General features: G+C 46.4%; 3 protein-coding genes across 3 annotated transcripts; 1 reads left to right on the top strand and 2 right to left on the bottom strand.

Moving 5' to 3' along the window:
* Window positions 1-1396: 1396 nt before the first annotated feature.
* Window positions 1397-2463, bottom strand: E1B28_013024 (uncharacterized protein; the record flags this gene model as incomplete). Its single annotated transcript, XM_043158173.1, has 4 exons — window positions 1397-1540; window positions 1592-2185; window positions 2243-2304; window positions 2364-2463. 4 exons carry the CDS (start codon window positions 2461-2463, stop codon window positions 1397-1399), a joined length of 900 nt encoding a protein of 299 aa, XP_043003516.1.
* Window positions 2464-6391: 3928 nt separating this feature from the next.
* Window positions 6392-7144, bottom strand: E1B28_013023 (uncharacterized protein; the record flags this gene model as incomplete). The annotated part of the gene is made up of 1 exon (XM_043158172.1): window positions 6392-7144. One exon carries the CDS (start codon window positions 7142-7144, stop codon window positions 6392-6394), a length of 753 nt encoding a protein of 250 aa, XP_043003515.1.
* An 8927-nt stretch (window positions 7145-16071) lies between these two features.
* Window positions 16072-18555, top strand: E1B28_013022 (uncharacterized protein). The gene is made up of 12 exons (XM_043158171.1): window positions 16072-16291; window positions 16351-16508; window positions 16559-16687; window positions 16764-16854; window positions 17042-17107; window positions 17180-17197; window positions 17264-17284; window positions 17341-17385; window positions 17450-17664; window positions 17736-17825; window positions 17886-17967; window positions 18039-18555. Exons 1-12 carry the CDS (start codon window positions 16171-16173, stop codon window positions 18380-18382), a joined length of 1380 nt encoding a protein of 459 aa, XP_043003514.1. The 5' UTR covers window positions 16072-16170; the 3' UTR covers window positions 18383-18555.
* The last annotated feature ends 346 nt before the right edge of the window (window positions 18556-18901 follow it).

Below are 18901 nucleotides of genomic sequence, written 5' to 3'. Positions count from 1 at the left end.
AGACAATCAAGTATATTGACAGAAAGGGTCATGACTACGTGCGGAGTACTTGTTGGGAGTCGTGCGCATTCATGGACTCACTACGACTATCAGGACTAGTGGGGATTAGAGGCAAAGTGTATACAGTTAGAGTATCTACTTGTACAGTAGGTTTGGTGAATGTTAATGGTGGTCTTTGCAAAGCAAAGGGTGCTTGGATGGTGTGCTTGAAGGACTTTGAAGCTTGTAACAATGTTACAAGGTAGTAATTGATGTAGTTCACACAGTGAGTGGGCTTATAGGGTGAATATTGTATATTCAGCAGTAAAAACAAAAGGTAAGAGTTCAGAAGGTAGGTAACTGGGGGGGAAAGGGTACAAAAATATCTAGACTGAGGTTTTGAGAGGAAACCTCAGGGCTTTTATACTCTACAGTTATGTAAATAGGTACAAAGAAATAAAGGTGAGGTGTACCCTCAGCACAAGCATTACTTGAGAGAATTTAGTAATGAAAAGCTGCTGGGATGAGGTGTACACTCGGAAAAGGGGTTTTCTCGGGAAAATTAGTAAAGAAGTCCTTGGGGAATGAGGGGTACTCAGCACGGGGTACTCGGCAAGGCTGTACAGGCTGTGCATATGGTGGAATTGAGTAGGTTTTGCTGGTAGAAAATTATAGGGGGACTGTCTATTGATTAGTATGTTTCAGCGGGCCAGAAAAGTGAACGGTTCATAACAGTACTCGGAGTATGGCGAGTTTGTGACATTACCCCTTAAGGGCCTTTGTTCTCAAAGGCTTAGTGGTTATCCCATATACCCAGGGTTGGCTCTTTCGAGTACTTTCCATGTAATTCTTAGTGGTTATCCCATATACCCAGGGTTGGCTCTTTCGAGTACTTTCCATGTAATTCTCTCATAGATGGAACAACAGGATTGCGTTAATCCATCGTGGAGCACCCAGATTGGAGTGATGGAAGTTCCCAATCAATTTCTTGCATTCGTTCCTGTGTTGACTCCAATAAGGGATAAGTGAGCCATTTGACAAGATACTGTAAGACAGTAGTCTTCGTCCAATGATTGTACACCATTTTTGGAGTCTACTTGCTCTTCCTGATTGGGTGGGCAAAAATCTTTTTGACACTTTGAAGTACCATAGCAAGTGTTAGTAGAACTGTTGTTGTTTGTCATAGGCCAAAATGGAGGGTGGTGTTAGCAATTTTGATTGCATTACACTCACACCTCAGTTGTGGCTCTGAGATTGAGCTGAACAGCAAGTGTTTGGAAAGTGTTGATTGAAATTTTTTGAAATTTGAGATAAAATTGATATCAAACTCAATTTTAAATTTGAGACAAACAGCACAACCTCTGTCATTTGAACAGAACGCATGAAATGACAGAACAATATCACACACACATACACCTTAGATGCTATGTTTCAGAAGATAGTTATAGTCTTCCATTGTCTTCTCGACCAAAAATCTCATGTCCTCTGCCGTCTTCTTGTCCCACTCCTCTGTCCATTTCTTCACCTTCTCTTCCAACACTGGAATTCTGTCACTCCCATCCTATGAATCCTGTAAGTTTCCCTCAGTAAGACAATGAACTGGGCTACTTACCTTCCCCTTAATAACCCCAGTTGACTTGCCGAGTGTCCCAACAAATACAGTCAGGACTGCATCAGGTTCCCGAGCTTCCCATGTATACTGAACCCCAGACGGATCAAGATTTAGGATTCGACAGAGAGTCTCCATCTGTCCTTGGGGGTTATTAACAAGTTTATCACCATCAACAATGATGGGGAGATGTTCTGCAATTGAGGCACCTCCCACTGCTTCGATACCTTCTGGAGTGGAGAGCCAGGCCTTGTAGCAATCATACACCATTCGTTGCCATTTAAACTGGGTGTCAATAGGGGTATCCTCGTCAGGAAAACCCGCTCCTGTAGATTGTGCAGCTCGTCTGAGAGAGGAAATCATGTGACATGGGTGGCGGATATTCAAAATGGGTGTGAATGTGGCAAATAGGCGGTCTGGAAGGAAGGTAGGGTTTGGAATAGGGAAACTAGGTGCTGCAGTGGTTCCATTCTCCTTCTCTGCCTCAGGAAGATCCAGAAGTTTGTCCACAATTGGCGCAATTGATCTGTCTTCATTTCGAAGCATGTCTGAATACATCATGCAATACGAGTGTTCTTTGATGATGGGGATTTTTCCCTGGGGTTGCACAGTGGAACATTGAGAACTCCAAGAGCCACAATTTTGATGTCTTACCTGAGCTTCTGTCTCTCTAATAGCACGTTCCATAGCTTCAAGCTGGGATTGGAATGTGGTGTCTGGATGGAGAAAAATGTGAGATCCTAAGAAGTAGGGAGGCAGTGACAAGATGTAGTACTTGAATACTTCTCCATCAGTTTTTCCATGAATGGAGATTTAATGCTTGCTGCTCTCTTACTTGGAGTTTCGGGACCAAAAAGAAAAGCATACTGCAGCATCGTAATGTGAGAGTAAGAGGATATGAAATAGTCAAGTCCGAATGCCAAGGTTTACCAGGAAAGGGTACTGTAATGGTTCTCAATGGTGCTTCCCGAATGAAGACAGGGGAACATCCTACCGGTTGGAATCCTAAGGCAGGATGGCTCTCCAGCAAACGAATAAATAGGTTGGAGGATGTTCGAAGATGAGAAAACACAAATATTCGACGCCGTTGAGTGGTTGCTGCCATGGCACTTAAAATTCAGGTAAAAAAACCACGCCATTCCCTTATATACGCCTCGAAGAGTTCACGTGTTTTCCGAAAGGAAACTAGCTTCTGTAGGTCAGGTTTGTCATTGAATTTGATCATCCACATGTCGTATGGCCATAAGGACCGAGCAAAGTGCCTGAGCACTGGAATGTTAATTCAATAATAGCGCGTGGGACGCTGTACGTCGCCATCCGAGTGTTATCAGTTCAATGCAATTCATCAAGCAGTATGGTTCTTCTGGGGGGATCGAAGAAGTTAGTAAGTGGCATGTCGAGTAGGTATTATTGGTATGTGTAGCGGATCACGAAAGGTCGAAGTCGTATCCTAAGGCCGGACTTTCAAAAAGATCGCGTTCCGCTTTGGCGACTAGACGCTTCAGAACGACGTTTGATTTGGCAAAGAGACTGAGAACAGTGGTGTGAAAGCCAACGCCAACATGTTCAAACTCGAAACGAGAGGTAGTTTTGGGATCTCAATAATAGTTTCTGGAGGCCAGGCTTTCAATCGTGGTCATGGTGGTCGGGAACAAACTAAGGTGAAGGGCCACGAAATCTACCGTTACGTGACATTGACCACAGTATAAATGATAAGCACGGAAGGTCGGGTGCATTTTTAAAATGAAAGGTTCGTAATTGGATCCTGCAGTAACCTAGTAGGAGGATCCGAAACTAGAAATCGTGATGTTTCGTTCAAACGTGTTCCAGCGGCTCCAGACGCTATGCCCAGGCTTTCGCTCCCATGATGGTGCTATCTTCAAACGGCGCTGCATAATGCACTTCCCAAATAATTGCCTGACTTCCTCTTGGCGACGTACAAGCGTTCCAGGCTTCACGTTGTCAAGGTAGAATTCAAGAGCAACGCCAATAAACCTGTCCGATGCGAAAAGCTCATCTAACACCTTGAAATCCTGTTGTAGTCCGATAGATGGTCGGGGGAGACTCGGAGTATCGATTACTCTGAACCTCTGGAAGCGAGAGGAGGAGATAGTCCCGAGCATGTTGTGAATGAGATGAAAATGAAGAGCTATAACGGACCAGTCCACCTCTATAGATTCAAGTTGTTGAAAGGGTGAACAATCGAAGTCTGTTATCACAGATATCATTTTGGGATTATATCCGAAACCGACGGAACAAAAAGAAGAAAGGGTGACATACCACGTGTTTCAAGCTCTTGACTATATCCAAAGCGGAGGCCAAGGGTAAGAATTTTCAAATTGCCCACCTGATACGTACTAGTGATGGTACGTGGAGCAACCAAACAGTACGTGATGTTCGGATTGTTGACAGGGCGTTTAGGCTCTTTTTGCATAGTTCTGTAAAGTTGTAGAAAGGCGGGGGACTTTATACTGGAACCCCTGAGGGGCGGAGTCGATAGCGTACGAACCTTATCTGGTTAATCATATCTTGTTTTTCCCGCGATATGATATGTCCGCATCGGCCGATTGTCGTCATCGGCGCTGCCCGCCGTTTGTCGAAAAATGCCCGCCTCCCGCCTCCTGGGCCTTTTCAGCTCATACTATATTCAGAAATTTGAGTTGAGTGTTAAACATGGCAATAGACTGCAATAGAGCAATTCTAATTGACACAGCTTAGAAATGGTGATGATTTGTCCCTTCCGGCCGAATAAAAAGGACCCCGTTCTAGATTTTAGTAGGGTATCCCGACATTATCCGAGTTTTGCCAAGGAAATTCGGGGATACCGGTCATGTCAGCTGGCCCTACATGCTTTCTTTCCGCCGCCTGCATCGTCTCACTTGACATCTGGCCGCAGCCCGCAGCATGCAGCTGTTACTCGTAAGGCTCAAAAATTGGTATAGGTGTTCTATCATATATCTTCTACAATTTGTGGAATTCCCTCTGATTCCACTTTCCTCTAGCCTTCTTAATTTCAATTTTGGACTGTAAACAAACAAATTCTGACTACCAGGTCAGTTAAGATGTAACGGGAACAGGACTCTATGTAGGATCCAGTGGTAAGCTACCTCCCATCAGCAGCATAGTTCTGCTTGGTTAGGCTTGTGGGCGGGCAATGGTTATGGTTCGTTATGGTTCGTTACTCCTGTTGTAGACGGCATGTTTGCCATAGATCATGTATGTCATCTCGATTGTCCCAATCACTCCTGTCTTTACTTCTAAATGTAATCTAGACTCAAATGGTGAATTTATATATAAAATGTTCGTGGACTTCAAATTTGAGGTTGTCGAACATGGCCGGGTATACCGGCTATTCAATAACCGACAATTGCCGAAACATAAATTTAGTTCCTGTGAGAGTACTACTCATGCAATCACTTAGTCCTATGGTAGAAATCCTCAAACTTATATTATGACCAGTCTATCAAATTTTGGGGATGAACGGATACCGCAAGATGGTGAATGAAAAAGTAAGAAAACCGGGTTCACTGTTTGAGCCGTATTTGCTGCCAAGTAAGATAGCAAACCACGGATAGGTTTGTCCCAATGGTTATGCTCATTGGTTTTCCACAAGCTATGATTGGGTATTTGAAGACATTCATTGAGGTCTATAGATTCACTTTGAAGGGCTAATACTGATGACTGGCAATGGTAGCCAACCGCGTATATTGATTGATGCAAACTTGAGGGTGGAAAGTTGGGGCACGACCAGGCCAAACTTCATCTTTCAAATATCCTCTGAATTGGCAAAGCAATCAAGGCATGTGTAACAAACTCTACCAACAAACAGATAGAGCACTGTTAGCTAGCTCCATGATGTGTGAAGAAAATAATATATGTTATGTTTTTCACAGATTTTCGGGCTGATACACCTTGCACCGATTTCAATACGGTTTAGGAGGCTTTTGATCGTTAAATTACGTGTTGTTGCTTCAAATATTTTATTCTATTGAGGAGTTTTTACTAGAATACTGATATAATACCGAAGAACAAAATGAACATTGTCAGATACAGTAATGTCCAGTCTGCAGTCACCAGGAGACCATTCCTACGGCTCTCGAGAATGGGAAAATCTCGGTGGAGTTCTGAATAAAGCGCAGCAAATGGAAATTAGCAATGGGAAGAATATACGGATAGGGGGGTATACATGCGGTACGCCATCAATGCAGCCACGGCACACAAGGGTAACCTCAAATGTCTTACGAACATCGCTTGTTGATGACGAGTGGTGGAAGCGGTCTTTTGAAGCTACTTGCCAGGGTTGCAAATGAGAAAGGCTGTTGGAAAGTGTAAACAAAGTGTAAATAGGCAGAACAAGGAGAAAATTTCGGCATGCACACCTGGAATACAACCTGAAAATCAATCTAATACACAGCTGTGTTGTATCATTCAGCCTCTATGAATGATTGAGAATTGAATATAACGATAGAGAACCTGTCAACCAACCATAAGGAACGACATCAAGTGAAGCGGAATTGTTATTAGACATAGTATGAGCCTAAGAAGCGCAGGGCGGGCGTCTCACGGGAGGCAGCACCGATGACGACAATCGGCCGATGCGGACATATCATATCGCGGGAAAAACAAGATATGATTACCAGATAAGGTTCGTACGCTATCGACTCCGCCCCTCAGAGGTTCCAGTATAAAGTCCCCCGCCTTTCTACAACTTTACAGAACTATGCAAAAAGAGCCTAAACGCCCTGTCAACAATCCGAACATCACGTACTGTTCGGTTGCTCCACGTACCATCACTAGTACGTATCAGGTGAAATTGCCTGAGCAAAAGGGTGTGGCGTAAGGTTGGAATTTTCTGATCCGGTTCATGTAAACGGAGAACTCGGAGACTCCTCGTGAATGATGTAACGCTAGCCATTTCTCGAGGTAATCGAGCGCTTTCAACTGGTAGGGAGCGTTCAAATGGAGTGCTTCGAGGGACACTGGGAGAACGCAGGCCACGATACTCCCCGAGTCCGTTTGTGGGTCTTTTGAGAGAGTTGCTGGGCAAAAATTCCCGCCCAAAGTTTTGAGCTGGGGGAACGAACAAACGAAACGGATCATATCTTGCAAAATGTCCCCTTTAAACGCTACGTGGAGTTCAACAATACCAGAGAAAGATCCTGACGTCGACAGAGAGTCGAAAAAGCGTCGGTGTGGGTTAAAGTTTGGGCGGTAGAAGCTAATCGTTAAACTTTTTAACACACTCGAGTTCTTCATCCGCTCCACCACCTCTTCCAAACCATCTCCTTTGAGATCTTCAGTGAAAATGAAAGCGACATGTCGAATATGACACGCAGTCGCGTTGCAGGCGAGGACCCTGCCACAAATCTCGTGCTGAAGCGAGGGTCTGATACGTATTCGATCGAATAGACGAGATTGAGCGAGCGGTGACCACGATTTGGACACAAGGGCAAGAGAGAAGAGTGTGTCTTTATCGTAGTCAAGATATTCGGTGATGTTGTCGAGGAGTTCAGGCGGTAATGTACAATTTGGATATACGCCTTGTTGGCAGGACATGTTGTGAATGAAAGCAAAGGTGGTTCTGGGGATAGAAAAGGATCTTCCAGTGAATACAAGGTGATGGTTAAAAGAAAAGGGAAGGGTCTGGGTAACACGGCATTGCAAGCCGCCTCATTGTTCGGCTCGGCCTTCAGGGTTGCGATTGTGTCGGAAATACAATTTGAAAATTCAACTCGATCCCTGGAGAATGCGCCGTAATATGTGGTTATCTTTCATTGACGGTAAGGGCACATGGTCACAACGAATACTAAGAGTATGTAATTCAAGGTCAATACTTGAATGTTAAACGGTAGCGCCGAATGGATGGAAAGGATCGCAGTGTATTACCGAGTAAGGGTTGCCAAATGGCTCGCTTTGCCGGGTCAACTGAATCCAGACAGTAACTCCCGCCATCTCTCTCCCTCTCCTTCGGACTTTCGAGCCGGTTCCTTCTCGATGTTCCCGCTCGATGGCTCTATTACCATCAAAATCCTAACCTAATTAAGGTTACTTCTCCAAGGGGCAAGAATCCTCGAGTAAAGAGCTTCTGATACGGCCGTCAACGGTGCCATCCCTGCTGCTGAGAGCCTTTCCCGATCATATGAAGATAACGACCGCCAACGATGACAGGGGATTATCCCGAGAGGCGAGCGAAATCAGTGGAGGGTGAAGAGAACTTCAAGGGATGCTGCTAGCGTATCAACTCTCTTCATAACCACATCGTTTACAGCTCTGGCGAGGGAAACCGAGGAGGAAGGAGAATGGCCATAGAGATAGCAGGAGGGAGTAAAATCGAATTACACTTTACGGAAGGGACTGCCTTGGCCTTCTCGTCGCCTCCATCATGCTCGATCCCACCCTCTTTCCATTTGATCAGCGTTTTTGAATTCTTGTGAAGGTTGAAAAAAGATATGGGGTCTCGGTCCGAAACATTTGCACCCGAGGATTGGTCTTTTCCAGGGTGTTCAGACGATTGGAGTAACCTTCGTTCCGGGAAAGCTGGGAATGATAATATGCAGGTAGAACCTCCCCTTCCGAGCGACGTATCTTCTACCTCGTGTCTAAGTCCCGGCAGAAGTCAGAGTATGAGGTGCGGTAGGCAACGCCAGTTGTGAGCTGAAGGTGGGGGGCGTCGGTTGGGTGTAGATAAATTGGTAGTGAAGGTGGTGATAAAACGAGGGGAGCAGTAATTCACGTTGAGACAGCAACCTTCGGATTCCTCTCTTGTTATTTATGAGGGAACAAACGTAAGTCAAAGTCGAGCTCGAGGTGATGACAAATGTAGAAACTGCACCAAAGATCACTGGCATTGTAGGTGGTGAAGCGATAAACTGTACTCTTGAAGTTCTTCGGAGCACAAGTCTTCGGAAGAACAGTAGTGCTCATGGCTTCTCGATCCCACAAGATTCCTTTCCCACGTGACCAACCTGTTGCAAAGCGAGTTGATCATTGGTTGAAGAGCGCCAAACGAAAGTAAAGGGAACATACCTTGCAGCTTCAGCTGCTAGGTTCGACCAACAAGCACCAGGATTCTGAACGACCACATTGAAAGACGGCTCTTTTCCTTTCGCTCCTTCACCGCGATCTCGTTCGCAACCATTTACACGGATGTGCGAAGGTAGAAGGCTCGGAAACTCTTCATCCGGCGAGGAAACCAGCCTCTGGTATATCCCCTTCCTTCATTAGCCCATCACTTCCTCTGTATACCCCTCACATCCCGGTTTCTGCGTGAGGTTTAGAGGAAGGTTATTGGTAGAAAGACGAGGTGTACGAGTAAGGAAACTCCCGCGTTTCCGTCTCTGCCCGTACGCGGCTCACCAGGCGAGGTCGAGTGAATGATTCGGACTTGAAAAAAATACACAGGGCAAGCTGGTGTTGTTGGTTGTTTCTGAGATGGTTCAACTACAAGCATGATAAGCCGAGATTGATTCAATGTTAGCTGGTGAACACGAGGAAAGGTGAAAAGTGCGAAACGGATGGGAAAGGTGCGGAAGTGGATAGGGGAGAAAGCCTACAAGAGTCGACGCAAAATAGTAGAAAAAGCAACATACTTACCATTGACCGTATCGTTCAAGATCGTGCCTCTTCCCAGAGTAGGTAAATGTTCACGCCGCACGGAGCACAAACACCATCGTTTAGTGCCTAGTGACCATCCCAGACGGGTATTTGCGTACATCGGGATTTTTCTTCGAGTTGAGGGAATTAAGTCAGGCACAGACCCTGGCATTGTCTATAACTCAGCAGGAGGATATATCCGTCTCTGAGCCACGGCAAGCTGGAGGCATACAGGAACCTTCGTTTTGATGAGGATCAGGAATCGACCATTCATGTAAATGTGAAAGAGACGTACTTTGACGACCATCTTCTTCATCAGCCTTCCGTCGTCGAATTAAAGAGGCCAGTAGTGATAGATTGTTCTCAAATCATTCGCCTTCGAGAATGGCAAGAAAACAAGCAGAAAAGTGGGAGTAGAGGAGACCGAACGCAAACAGAAGGGTAGAGGTGACTTTCGGGAATGAAATCGTCAAAAGTCAACCATGTTCGCAAGTCGAGGGAGAGCGGCTTGCGGACGGCAGACACGTGTAAATAAGTTCAAATGGCCCGCCATGATCCGCCCGTGGCGTGAGAAGAGTGGAACACGTGAAGTGACACTGTGACAGCATTCTGCTCTCGTTTTTGTCAACTTTCACCTCCCGTAAGGATTGCATTTCTTCAAGTTATGCCGGGAATAATACGCCATATGACAAAGCTTCTTTATAGGCGCTTAGACCTGGATACTTTTTCTCGTAGTATGTGCGCTTAGTAGTACTCCTTACGCTCACTGCCTGCACCTTACTGTTTCGTCTGCTCTGAAGCAGTTTACCGAATCCGGCCCACCACTCCGTTCCTCTTCTATTCAGGTACCCTCGGGTCTCGACCGGAAACTTGGTTCGGGCGAAGGTTTAGAGATGGACGTCTCAAGTTAGATTCCGCGATGTGCGTGATTGAGAGTGTTCTGACAGCGAGCAGCGAGGTACGAGCGGTCCTGTTGATTCCTTCCAATGTTTAGCCGAAACATCAATTGCTTATTTTGAGCCGCTCTCTTGATAGGTTACGTCCTTCATTTCCACCACCAAAGATATCTTCACTGTTAGAAGTTGGTTAAAGACAAAGCATACGGCAGGAACGAATCGCAGTCAACGTAGTAACCACTTCCTTGTTTCTGTCTCACGAGGGTTCAAACATCCATGTCACCTAGTCATGGATAGGATCAAGATCTGCAGTACCTCCTTCCATCGATTACCCCGTATCATCGAGGTTAACGTTTTAAAGTTGCAAGGCCCAGTTGAAACCACTTGCGATAACCACATGGTATCCCTGACAGCCTCAGCCACCCTCAGGAACGCGTTGCGCACGCTTGATTTCTTCCTCTCCAGGCTGTTGCGACACCACACTGTGTTCCTTGACATCTCGACAAAATCTCCGGATTCGATATGGGGTTTACTTTCCCGGTTAACAACTAACACCTTTAATTTTTTGTTTGAGGTTATCTTTTTGGCTAATACCATGACTAACACCACCCCCGAAGAAAGAAGAAAAACTCAACGAGCGGAGCGGAAGGGTTCGAATGCCAATAACGGCGGGTCACCATTCTCCTGCGCGACAGGGCTTAGTAGGCACTACCATGATTCATCCAGCATTACTCATCGGCGGCCATTGCCTTGCATGCCACGGAAACTCCGACTCGTGCTCGTGCTCGAGCTATACAGGTATTTAATTTATAGTTCGTACAACACACAACCACGTAGTAATGGATCCAAACGGTTTCTGACGATTTTGGCCAATTCCTCTGCGTGAAACATCGTAGGCTAATGTATTGGAAGAAACCATTAGTTTTGTCTATCATATTTCTGAACTGGAATTCTTGGGATGAGCTAAGGAGAAATGTCCCGACCGGGCTGGTTCGTGCTCTCTCTTCTAGTCCTGAGCGTTTCAAATGAGGTAACGGAATGCAGATGTCTCCGTATGATGGTTCTCCAATGTAGGCAAAACACCCAGGCAGTCCAGAAGATTAGCGGGAAGGGGTTTCCTTGGAGTCCCAGTCAAGACGGTGACTACGAAGGTTCGGGTGACGCTGGATACTGACGCGCCGAATGTACATGATCACCACGGTGGAATTACTAGACCTCAAGGAGTGGCGTTCAGGCTGCGTGGGGATAGGATGAGAGACTATGATCGGAGGCGTTTCGACCAGCGGGAATATCAAGGATTACGGTACAGGCTGTATATACATCACTTGGAATCTCGAAGTTTGTAACTAGTCAACATGCGTTTTCGTGAGAGCCGTTGTCTAACGTGCCAGTTAAATCAGGTACGGTCCAATAACTCAGAAAGTTGGGTGGCGACATACCTGAGTGACATCCCTGTTTCCGATTCACGCCTTGAATGGGCAAGTTGGGGCATGAGCACCACGCCATCCACAGTGACAGCACTGAGGCCCTCGGTCGCACGACGCTTTTGACTGCGGCGGCCCTGATGATTGTCTCGATGATTTGTGGTGAACGCAAGTCGCAATGCGTGTAGTAGATCGAGTTGTAGTAACGGCGACACAGAGCATGATGATGAGGGAGTTGAAATTTGGACGGTTTCAGTGAAGGATGCAGAGTAATTCCTTGAGACTGCAGGTGCTGGTTGCAGGTGAGTGGCAGTGGTTTCAGGATGAGGGTTTGATGTCTCTACCTGTATTTATACTCCGCAGGTGCCCACAGCGGCGGCATTCCACAAGATACGAGTATCAGAAAGTAAAGTTGAAGCTTGAACATTCTTATTCAAATCTATACCCGAACACATATAGTGTAAACAATAAACGTTTCTGTGATACCATCTTCTGCGAGTCCAACCTCAAATATTTCGGCCTCTTTGTGCTCCTTGATCCTTCTGAACTAGTGAGGAAAAGAGGGTCGCACAGTGACCGGGGTCGGAGAGCGTCTATCCCAACTACACTACATAAATGTGTCGGAGTGTATCACCCAAACCTCGCAAAGGATTGAAAGGCTCGATGGAACCTAGTTCAAATGATTCGGGGCCACCGCGGTGAAGCCGTTATGGTTATTGAGGTGGACCTCGTATTTTGGGATTGAATTGACATAATCTTATTGTGCCCACGACAAAGCCCCGTTTTATCTGTGTATAACATTGTAAGCAGTTGTATCTATTTGAGGTGACAATGGAGTGCGGAACTGTACGGGTTATGAGCGACAATGGGGTTATAGATCTAAATACGGTATATGTGGCCCGAGACTATGATACGAGGATGACTCCAGGTTCAAAACAGCTCAAAAAATAAAACGAAAACCTCAACTAAGGATATCCGATTTATCAGCAATATTACGGGAAGAACATGGGAAACTTGAAGGATGGCCATGAAGCAACAATGGACCAGTAGGCGGTGTTAGAATCCTGTTCCTCACACGAAGTTATAAAGATAAAACCTTTCAATTTTATTTTCCATACAGCTGTTGAGATGAGGCACCTTAATCCGCTTAATCATTGAGGCAGCGATGTGCTCCGCCTTCCACATCTCATCACGTCAGGGGAGAACAGCCTGACTCAACTTCTTAAATCTTGAATTCAACGTAAGTGCCGGAAACTTCACTGATGGGTAACTGTTTAACGAAAAACTTAATGCGAGAAGAATCATTATTGGTGCCATGAGGACGGACTCGGGATGCTGAAATAAGTCGAGAGACCAATGATCGTCGTCGACATTCTAGCACCGCTAGCTACCTTTGAACGCAACGAGGACTAGTCATTAATGTTAATCATTGGTAGCAAACACCGATTCTTGAACTACCCTTGAGGAATGGCGAGAAAGAAACAAAAAGAAACAAGACTTGGACTGACCAAACTCTTCTGACGTTGTGCACTGTACAGCAAGGGAAGCCCTTACCCCGCGAGTTGTAAGTTATAACAAAGTTATAAACGGGTTGGGTGGGAATGGGATAACATAAGATTCAAACTACATCCGTGGGTCAACAAAGTTCGAATGCCGTTGATCTGCGGCAATCAAGATTTTACCTCTTGGATTTCCCACTGATCCGAGGCTTGTCGGATGTTGCCGTGTGGCTTCTCCCACGGGCGTATTGACGACAATGGGGTCCGACATTTGATGAAGCATTGAAGGCGATGTTTAACCTGGTTCCTGACCCATCCGGTCCACTTTGTGATGGCCGTCGGTTCGAGGTTGGACAGCTGTATGTCACTTGGTAATTATTCTCATCTCAATAGTTCGGAACCTTCACCCTGTCACCATAATTTGACTATAATATCGATCGCTACTCCGTATTTGCGAGTCCATAATTAGAGGTTCATTAATAACGAACCCCACCCCACTACGTAGATGTTGCAATACACCAGGCACCAGACATCAGAGTCAGGCAAACCTTCAAGTTCATGGAACAATGAACAGCATCTAGAGAATGCACAAATCGGAAGATGAAAAAGGCTGAGCGTGGTGGCATCATGAGAGGTCGACAATGTCTGCTGTTGAATTCCTCATAAATTGTCGTTGAATAATTCTGCACAGGCGGCGTTTGTTCGAGAGGGAAGAGGAAACGTTGTTGGATCATTGGATGTGGCCCTGAACTGGATGGTCCGAAGGGCCGACGAAAAGGCAACCAAGACCACGTGAGTGTGACCACGTGCCAGGTTTTCGTAAGGTTTGCTTCTTCCTTGACCTACGACAACTCCTCACTCGTTCAACTGAGGGAGGGAAGTAACACTCTTTCCTCTCATAGTCAACACCTTCCGATGATACCCTCCAACTAGAGTCATGGAAAGCCTGAAGTTCAATCCACTCCTCCACACATAGTACCAGCGCGCAGTGCTCCTCTCAAAAGATTTCAAGAGAACACACCAGTTCCAGACGCTCGCCAGGCTAAGATAGGAAGCAAACAGTTTCAGAATAGGTGATTAAATGGAGACTCTATGATCCCGATGTATCGATTCCGAAATATCATTCTCGAAGATGAGCGGGGCGCCCCAATCTCCGACCTCATCCGTGAAGCCTGGAAGCTGGAACACGAGTCAACCTACCGAGTACCCCGCCCGACAACTTCCTTGACATCCCGTATTCATGCATGATCTATGTACGAACTCCGTCCCGTCAGATGTCAGCGACTACTTTCTCTCTCTATCGACGTCGCAACAAACTATCGTAAAAAACCGAGTTATGTTTTGCTCCACGACTTTTTTCGCAGCCGTGGTAGTTCCTGAACTACAATCCCTCACAATCCTCACTCATGAACCTCACGAGGATATCTGTATCTTCTAACCATGTGCGGTTATGCGTAAATTCGCATCGAATTCGGGGCGCCACCTGAACATAATCACCCTACAGGATATCCCAGTGGACGATTCGGATATAATAGACTTCTTAGGTCTCCTTCCAACGAAGAGCTCACAATACACGATCATCGTATTTGGAGGCGAACTCGAAAGCGTAATTACCTCTTGAATAACGCAATAATGGGCACCGAACGTTGACCGAAACATTTTTCAACCACCTGAACCGTGTGCATCCTGACCACCTACGACTCTTCTCCAAACAGGCTGGATCTTTAACAGTCGTTGAGAGAGCTGGACTTATGGTTAACGTTTCCTATGATGGATCCGCTGTACATTATCTGAACGTTGAAGTACAGGCTCACTACTCCTCAGGTGAGTGACTTTGAATTACCAGCATCGTTTTCACGACTGACGAAAGATCCCGATTTCGCCCTCTCTCTACTCACCATGGAACAACGAGCTTGGCTTCACACTGCCCCGGGGAGGAGAAAGGAGGCAATAAATGCTCCGTACTGTTCAACGTTCAACACGAAGTTTCCAAGGTATCGATGATCCACGGAATCTCCTGACTCCTGAATTGCTCCTGAAAGCATGAGGAGTAAGGTTGTCTAACGTTTTCTTCTACTCCGTGGACCTTAGACCTGGGATTGTCCATGAGGGCGATTTCAGCCGATAATTATCCCCCTCGGCGCTTCGACGATGAAACATCCATACCGTGGATTTAAAACCTATCATTAGCGCAAGTACCTCGCTTAATTTCTGAAACGTCTGATGTTGATTCATCACCGAACTCAGGCGACATTCAAGCTGCAACATCCATAGGTAACCGAGGTTATTAATTCGAGGTTAACACCGTGAATCCTGGCGGCTGGTAAATACCTCGATTTTCGGAAGGAGGAATAAAGACCATACTCATACTGGAAGCCTTTGACCTCAAAGTTTCGTATGAAAAAACTACAAAAAAGTATTTTTTCCCTTTCCGGTTCTGTTGTTCTGCCTTTGCTGCGAGGAGTGTCCTACACCCCTATTACGAACACCGTCATAGCAACGTATCGACAGCTGAAACCATCAAATTAAAAATGTTAAGCTATGCGACGGATAGGATCGCGAAGATCTGAATACAAACGAAAAATCGACTTACTGTACTTGTGCGACAGTAGGTTCTGGTGATCCAACTGCGCTTGAGAGGTCAGCTCGGACAGAGCGGTTGAACCGCATAAAACCTGAGATCTGAGATCGCAAGGCGTAGACTCCGTGAGGGGCAGGATTAAGGATAGGAGGTGCCGTTGCCTATCCGTTCCTGAGTCCAGGGTGCCGAAGTAACAAACCACAACTAACTTCGTTTTGTTTCCTCTACTCATGGCGGGTTTACGTGTGCGCTACCGTTCTTCTAATCCAGTCAAGTACACCGGGGAGTACTTTCGCTATCTCTATCACCTTTGCTCTTCATTTTGCTCTGCGTAGACTGCATTGATGCTCGATGCCCATCATTCAAATTAAAACGGACTCATTCCGCACGCCAGTCAAAACCATGGCAGCATGATCTGACCCAAGCTTGTTAAGCCTGTTGCGTGGGCGTTTATCTCCTTCCCCCTGTTTCTCATTCAAAGGGTCATAAATACCAGTGTTTATTCCACCTGTAATTTCATTTTTTCCCCTACTTCTATTCCGTTGCTTAAAGATCGTGTCACTCCTTTGAACTGGGCATCTTTCAAACTATGCTCACCAACCGCCTTAACCTCGTCGTTCTCTCTTCCCTCACAACCCACGTTCTCTCTCTCGCCGTCAAGAGAGCAGAACCCGATCGGAGCAACGTCGTCGAGTTTGCAAAGATCACCGGTACGTGTCCCTGAAGCTTACTTCGTCTCCAGACTGACGGAACATTCGTGCGCCCTTAGACCCAACCCAAGAATGTGCACCGTACTGGTACCCACCATCTGACAACTATCCTCAATTCCCTACTACCTGGGGAGTCGCCAACATAGTTGCTGGAGATACCGCAGCTCAGAATAAGTGGAATGAAATCAAGGGTAAGATTCCCAATACTCCACCCAAGGTATGTTACTACGTATTTGACCCAAACTTTCTCTGACTGTCTCTTTAAAGGGCGTCAACGGCGACTTTTCGAATGTCCAATACGACAATTCGAAGGATCCTGATTGTTGGTGGACCGCTACCGGTTGTGTTACCCCAAAGTTGGCTGGCATTGCTCCTGACGTTGCGAGGATTCCCGAGGTATGTCGCTTAAACTCACGTCGTTTACTCAAAGTTGGTCGGTTCTAATCTCCTATCCATCCCCTCGTTTGAAAAGCCACTATCCGTCGGGTACGGATTCGATGACGGCCCCAATTGCTCTCATAATGCGTTTTATGATTATATGGTTCAGAAAAATCAGAAAGCTAGTATGTCACCGATTTTTACCTTTCTTTTCTTGCTTGTCGCCATCTTCCTATCCTCCTTGCATGTGAACCTTCGCCTTTGGTTGATGGGCAATGACCGACGACAGTGTGTCGTCTTATAGTGGTCGATTTGTTAGCACTCGATCTTCTTTCCCTTTCTTGATTGTCACTGTCTGACCCCCATTAACAGCGATGTTCTTTATTGGATCAAACGTCATCAACTGGCCACTGCAAGCCCAGAGAGCGCTTTATGATGGTACGGTCCTCCTTCTCCCAAGTCCGCCGGTGGAATATTTAATCTGAAACCACTTTCTCTGTCTCTCTTTAGGCCATGAAATATGTGCACGTACGTACCATCTCCTCAAATTTCGAATTTATTGCCCTTTCTTTTCTGACTCGATCAATTATATAGATTCGTGGTCACATAGCTCAAGTCAGTGTGCCCACTGGCCCCCCGAGAATTGTTTACTAACCCCTTTTCTACTCCAGTGACATCTCTCAGTTCCGAGCAAGCCTTCGCCGAAATTTACTACAGTATGTGCCATTCAATCTCTCCATCGTAATTCCCAATCGATTACTGACCCCCTGACCTTCTCAGCCGTCCAAGCAATCAAATCCGTCGCTGGTGTCACCGTCACTTGTTGGCGTCCCCCTTACGGAGACACCGATGATCGTATCCGAGCTATCGTCAACGCTCTCGGTCTCAGCACCGTCCTTTGGCAATACGACTCGGACGATTGGAAAGGTGGAGCCCAGGTCGATACGAATTATAAAACGTTTATCGGGCAGGCTAAAGGCGGTGAATTCAGTAAGGTGTGTTTGGCGAATTTGTGTAAAGGCGCTTTGCCATATAAACTAACACTCTGTTTGTGGCGGTTGTTTAGCAAGGAACGATCTATTTGCAACATGAGATCGACGAGTTTACGATGGGTAAGGCGATGGAGTATTATCCGAGCATGAAGGATGCTTTCAAGGTATGTTTTTAAAAGTCTCTCCTCCGCCTTGTGTGCCCGTATTGATGAAATCTAATCCAGTACATGGTCCCCGTCGCAGTCGCACTGAACAAAACACACCCATACGCGGAAGCGGAAGTCGAGTTCCCTACGTTTGACGAATGTATGAAATTTCTACTTTGCCTTTCTCCTTTCATTTTCATTTCGTTCCTTACGTGTTCTTTCCTACCTCAGATATCTCGGGAACGGTTCGAAAACCTCTCCCGGATTCTGCACTTTCGTACTTGGGCCTTACCGCCACGCCACCATCCTCCGCTTCTTCCTCTCCGTCAAACTCCGCCACCGGCGCTTCCACCAGCACCAGCACCACGGCTAGCTCTGGAGCCTCGCCATCCTCCCCACCTTCTTCGTCCCCTGTTTCTACTCCCACTGCCCCCGCAACACCAACTTCGACTCGGGCAGCTACAAACACAGTACCTCCATCTACTCCTACGCAACCGTCGAAACCGAAACCTGGAAAAACGATGCAATCTTTTATAAATTGGCTGATTGGAGGGCTTAAGCGGTGGGGGTTCTGAACGGTTGATGCGCGCTTGCAGGAGAGAGAGAGAGTAGGGGGTAAGGAAACGATCGGGTGGTGAGGGTTAGGGTGTGCGGAGAATCATTGGACACTTCACGTAGTTTCTTTTGTCTTTAAAACTTGCTCGATATCTTTATACCTTTGGGAATATATGGACTACTTGGAACCGTATTTTTCGAGTGCTTAAGGATGAGCGGTGGAGCTGGGCAGCGGAATAGAACTACTCTACGCGATGGGAATGAATATATTTTCCAAAGTCGTATACCGTTCTGTGTAAGTCGCAAGCGCCCGTGGCTTTGTACCCAATGCCGAGAAAAGCCGGACAAGCCGGCAATCATTGTTTTCAAGCAAAGTTAACGTGACGGATCGTCCAACAAACATACCACCATGCTCGATGATTCTCGAACTGAAGGACAGCAGGCGGCGCTGCCCACGGCTAAACTGCGGTGAGTTTAGAGGCTGAGTTACTACTCCTGGGTGAGCGGCGCCCCTCGAAGATCAGACCTTTCGTGAGAGC

Source organism: Marasmius oreades, chromosome 9 (assembly GCF_018924745.1).
Source record: "Marasmius oreades isolate 03SP1 chromosome 9, whole genome shotgun sequence".
Classification (NCBI taxonomy): Eukaryota; Fungi; Basidiomycota; class Agaricomycetes; order Agaricales; family Marasmiaceae; genus Marasmius; species Marasmius oreades.
The sequence above is the reverse complement of the archived record's forward strand: the minus strand, read 5'-3'. Positions and strand labels throughout refer to the sequence as shown.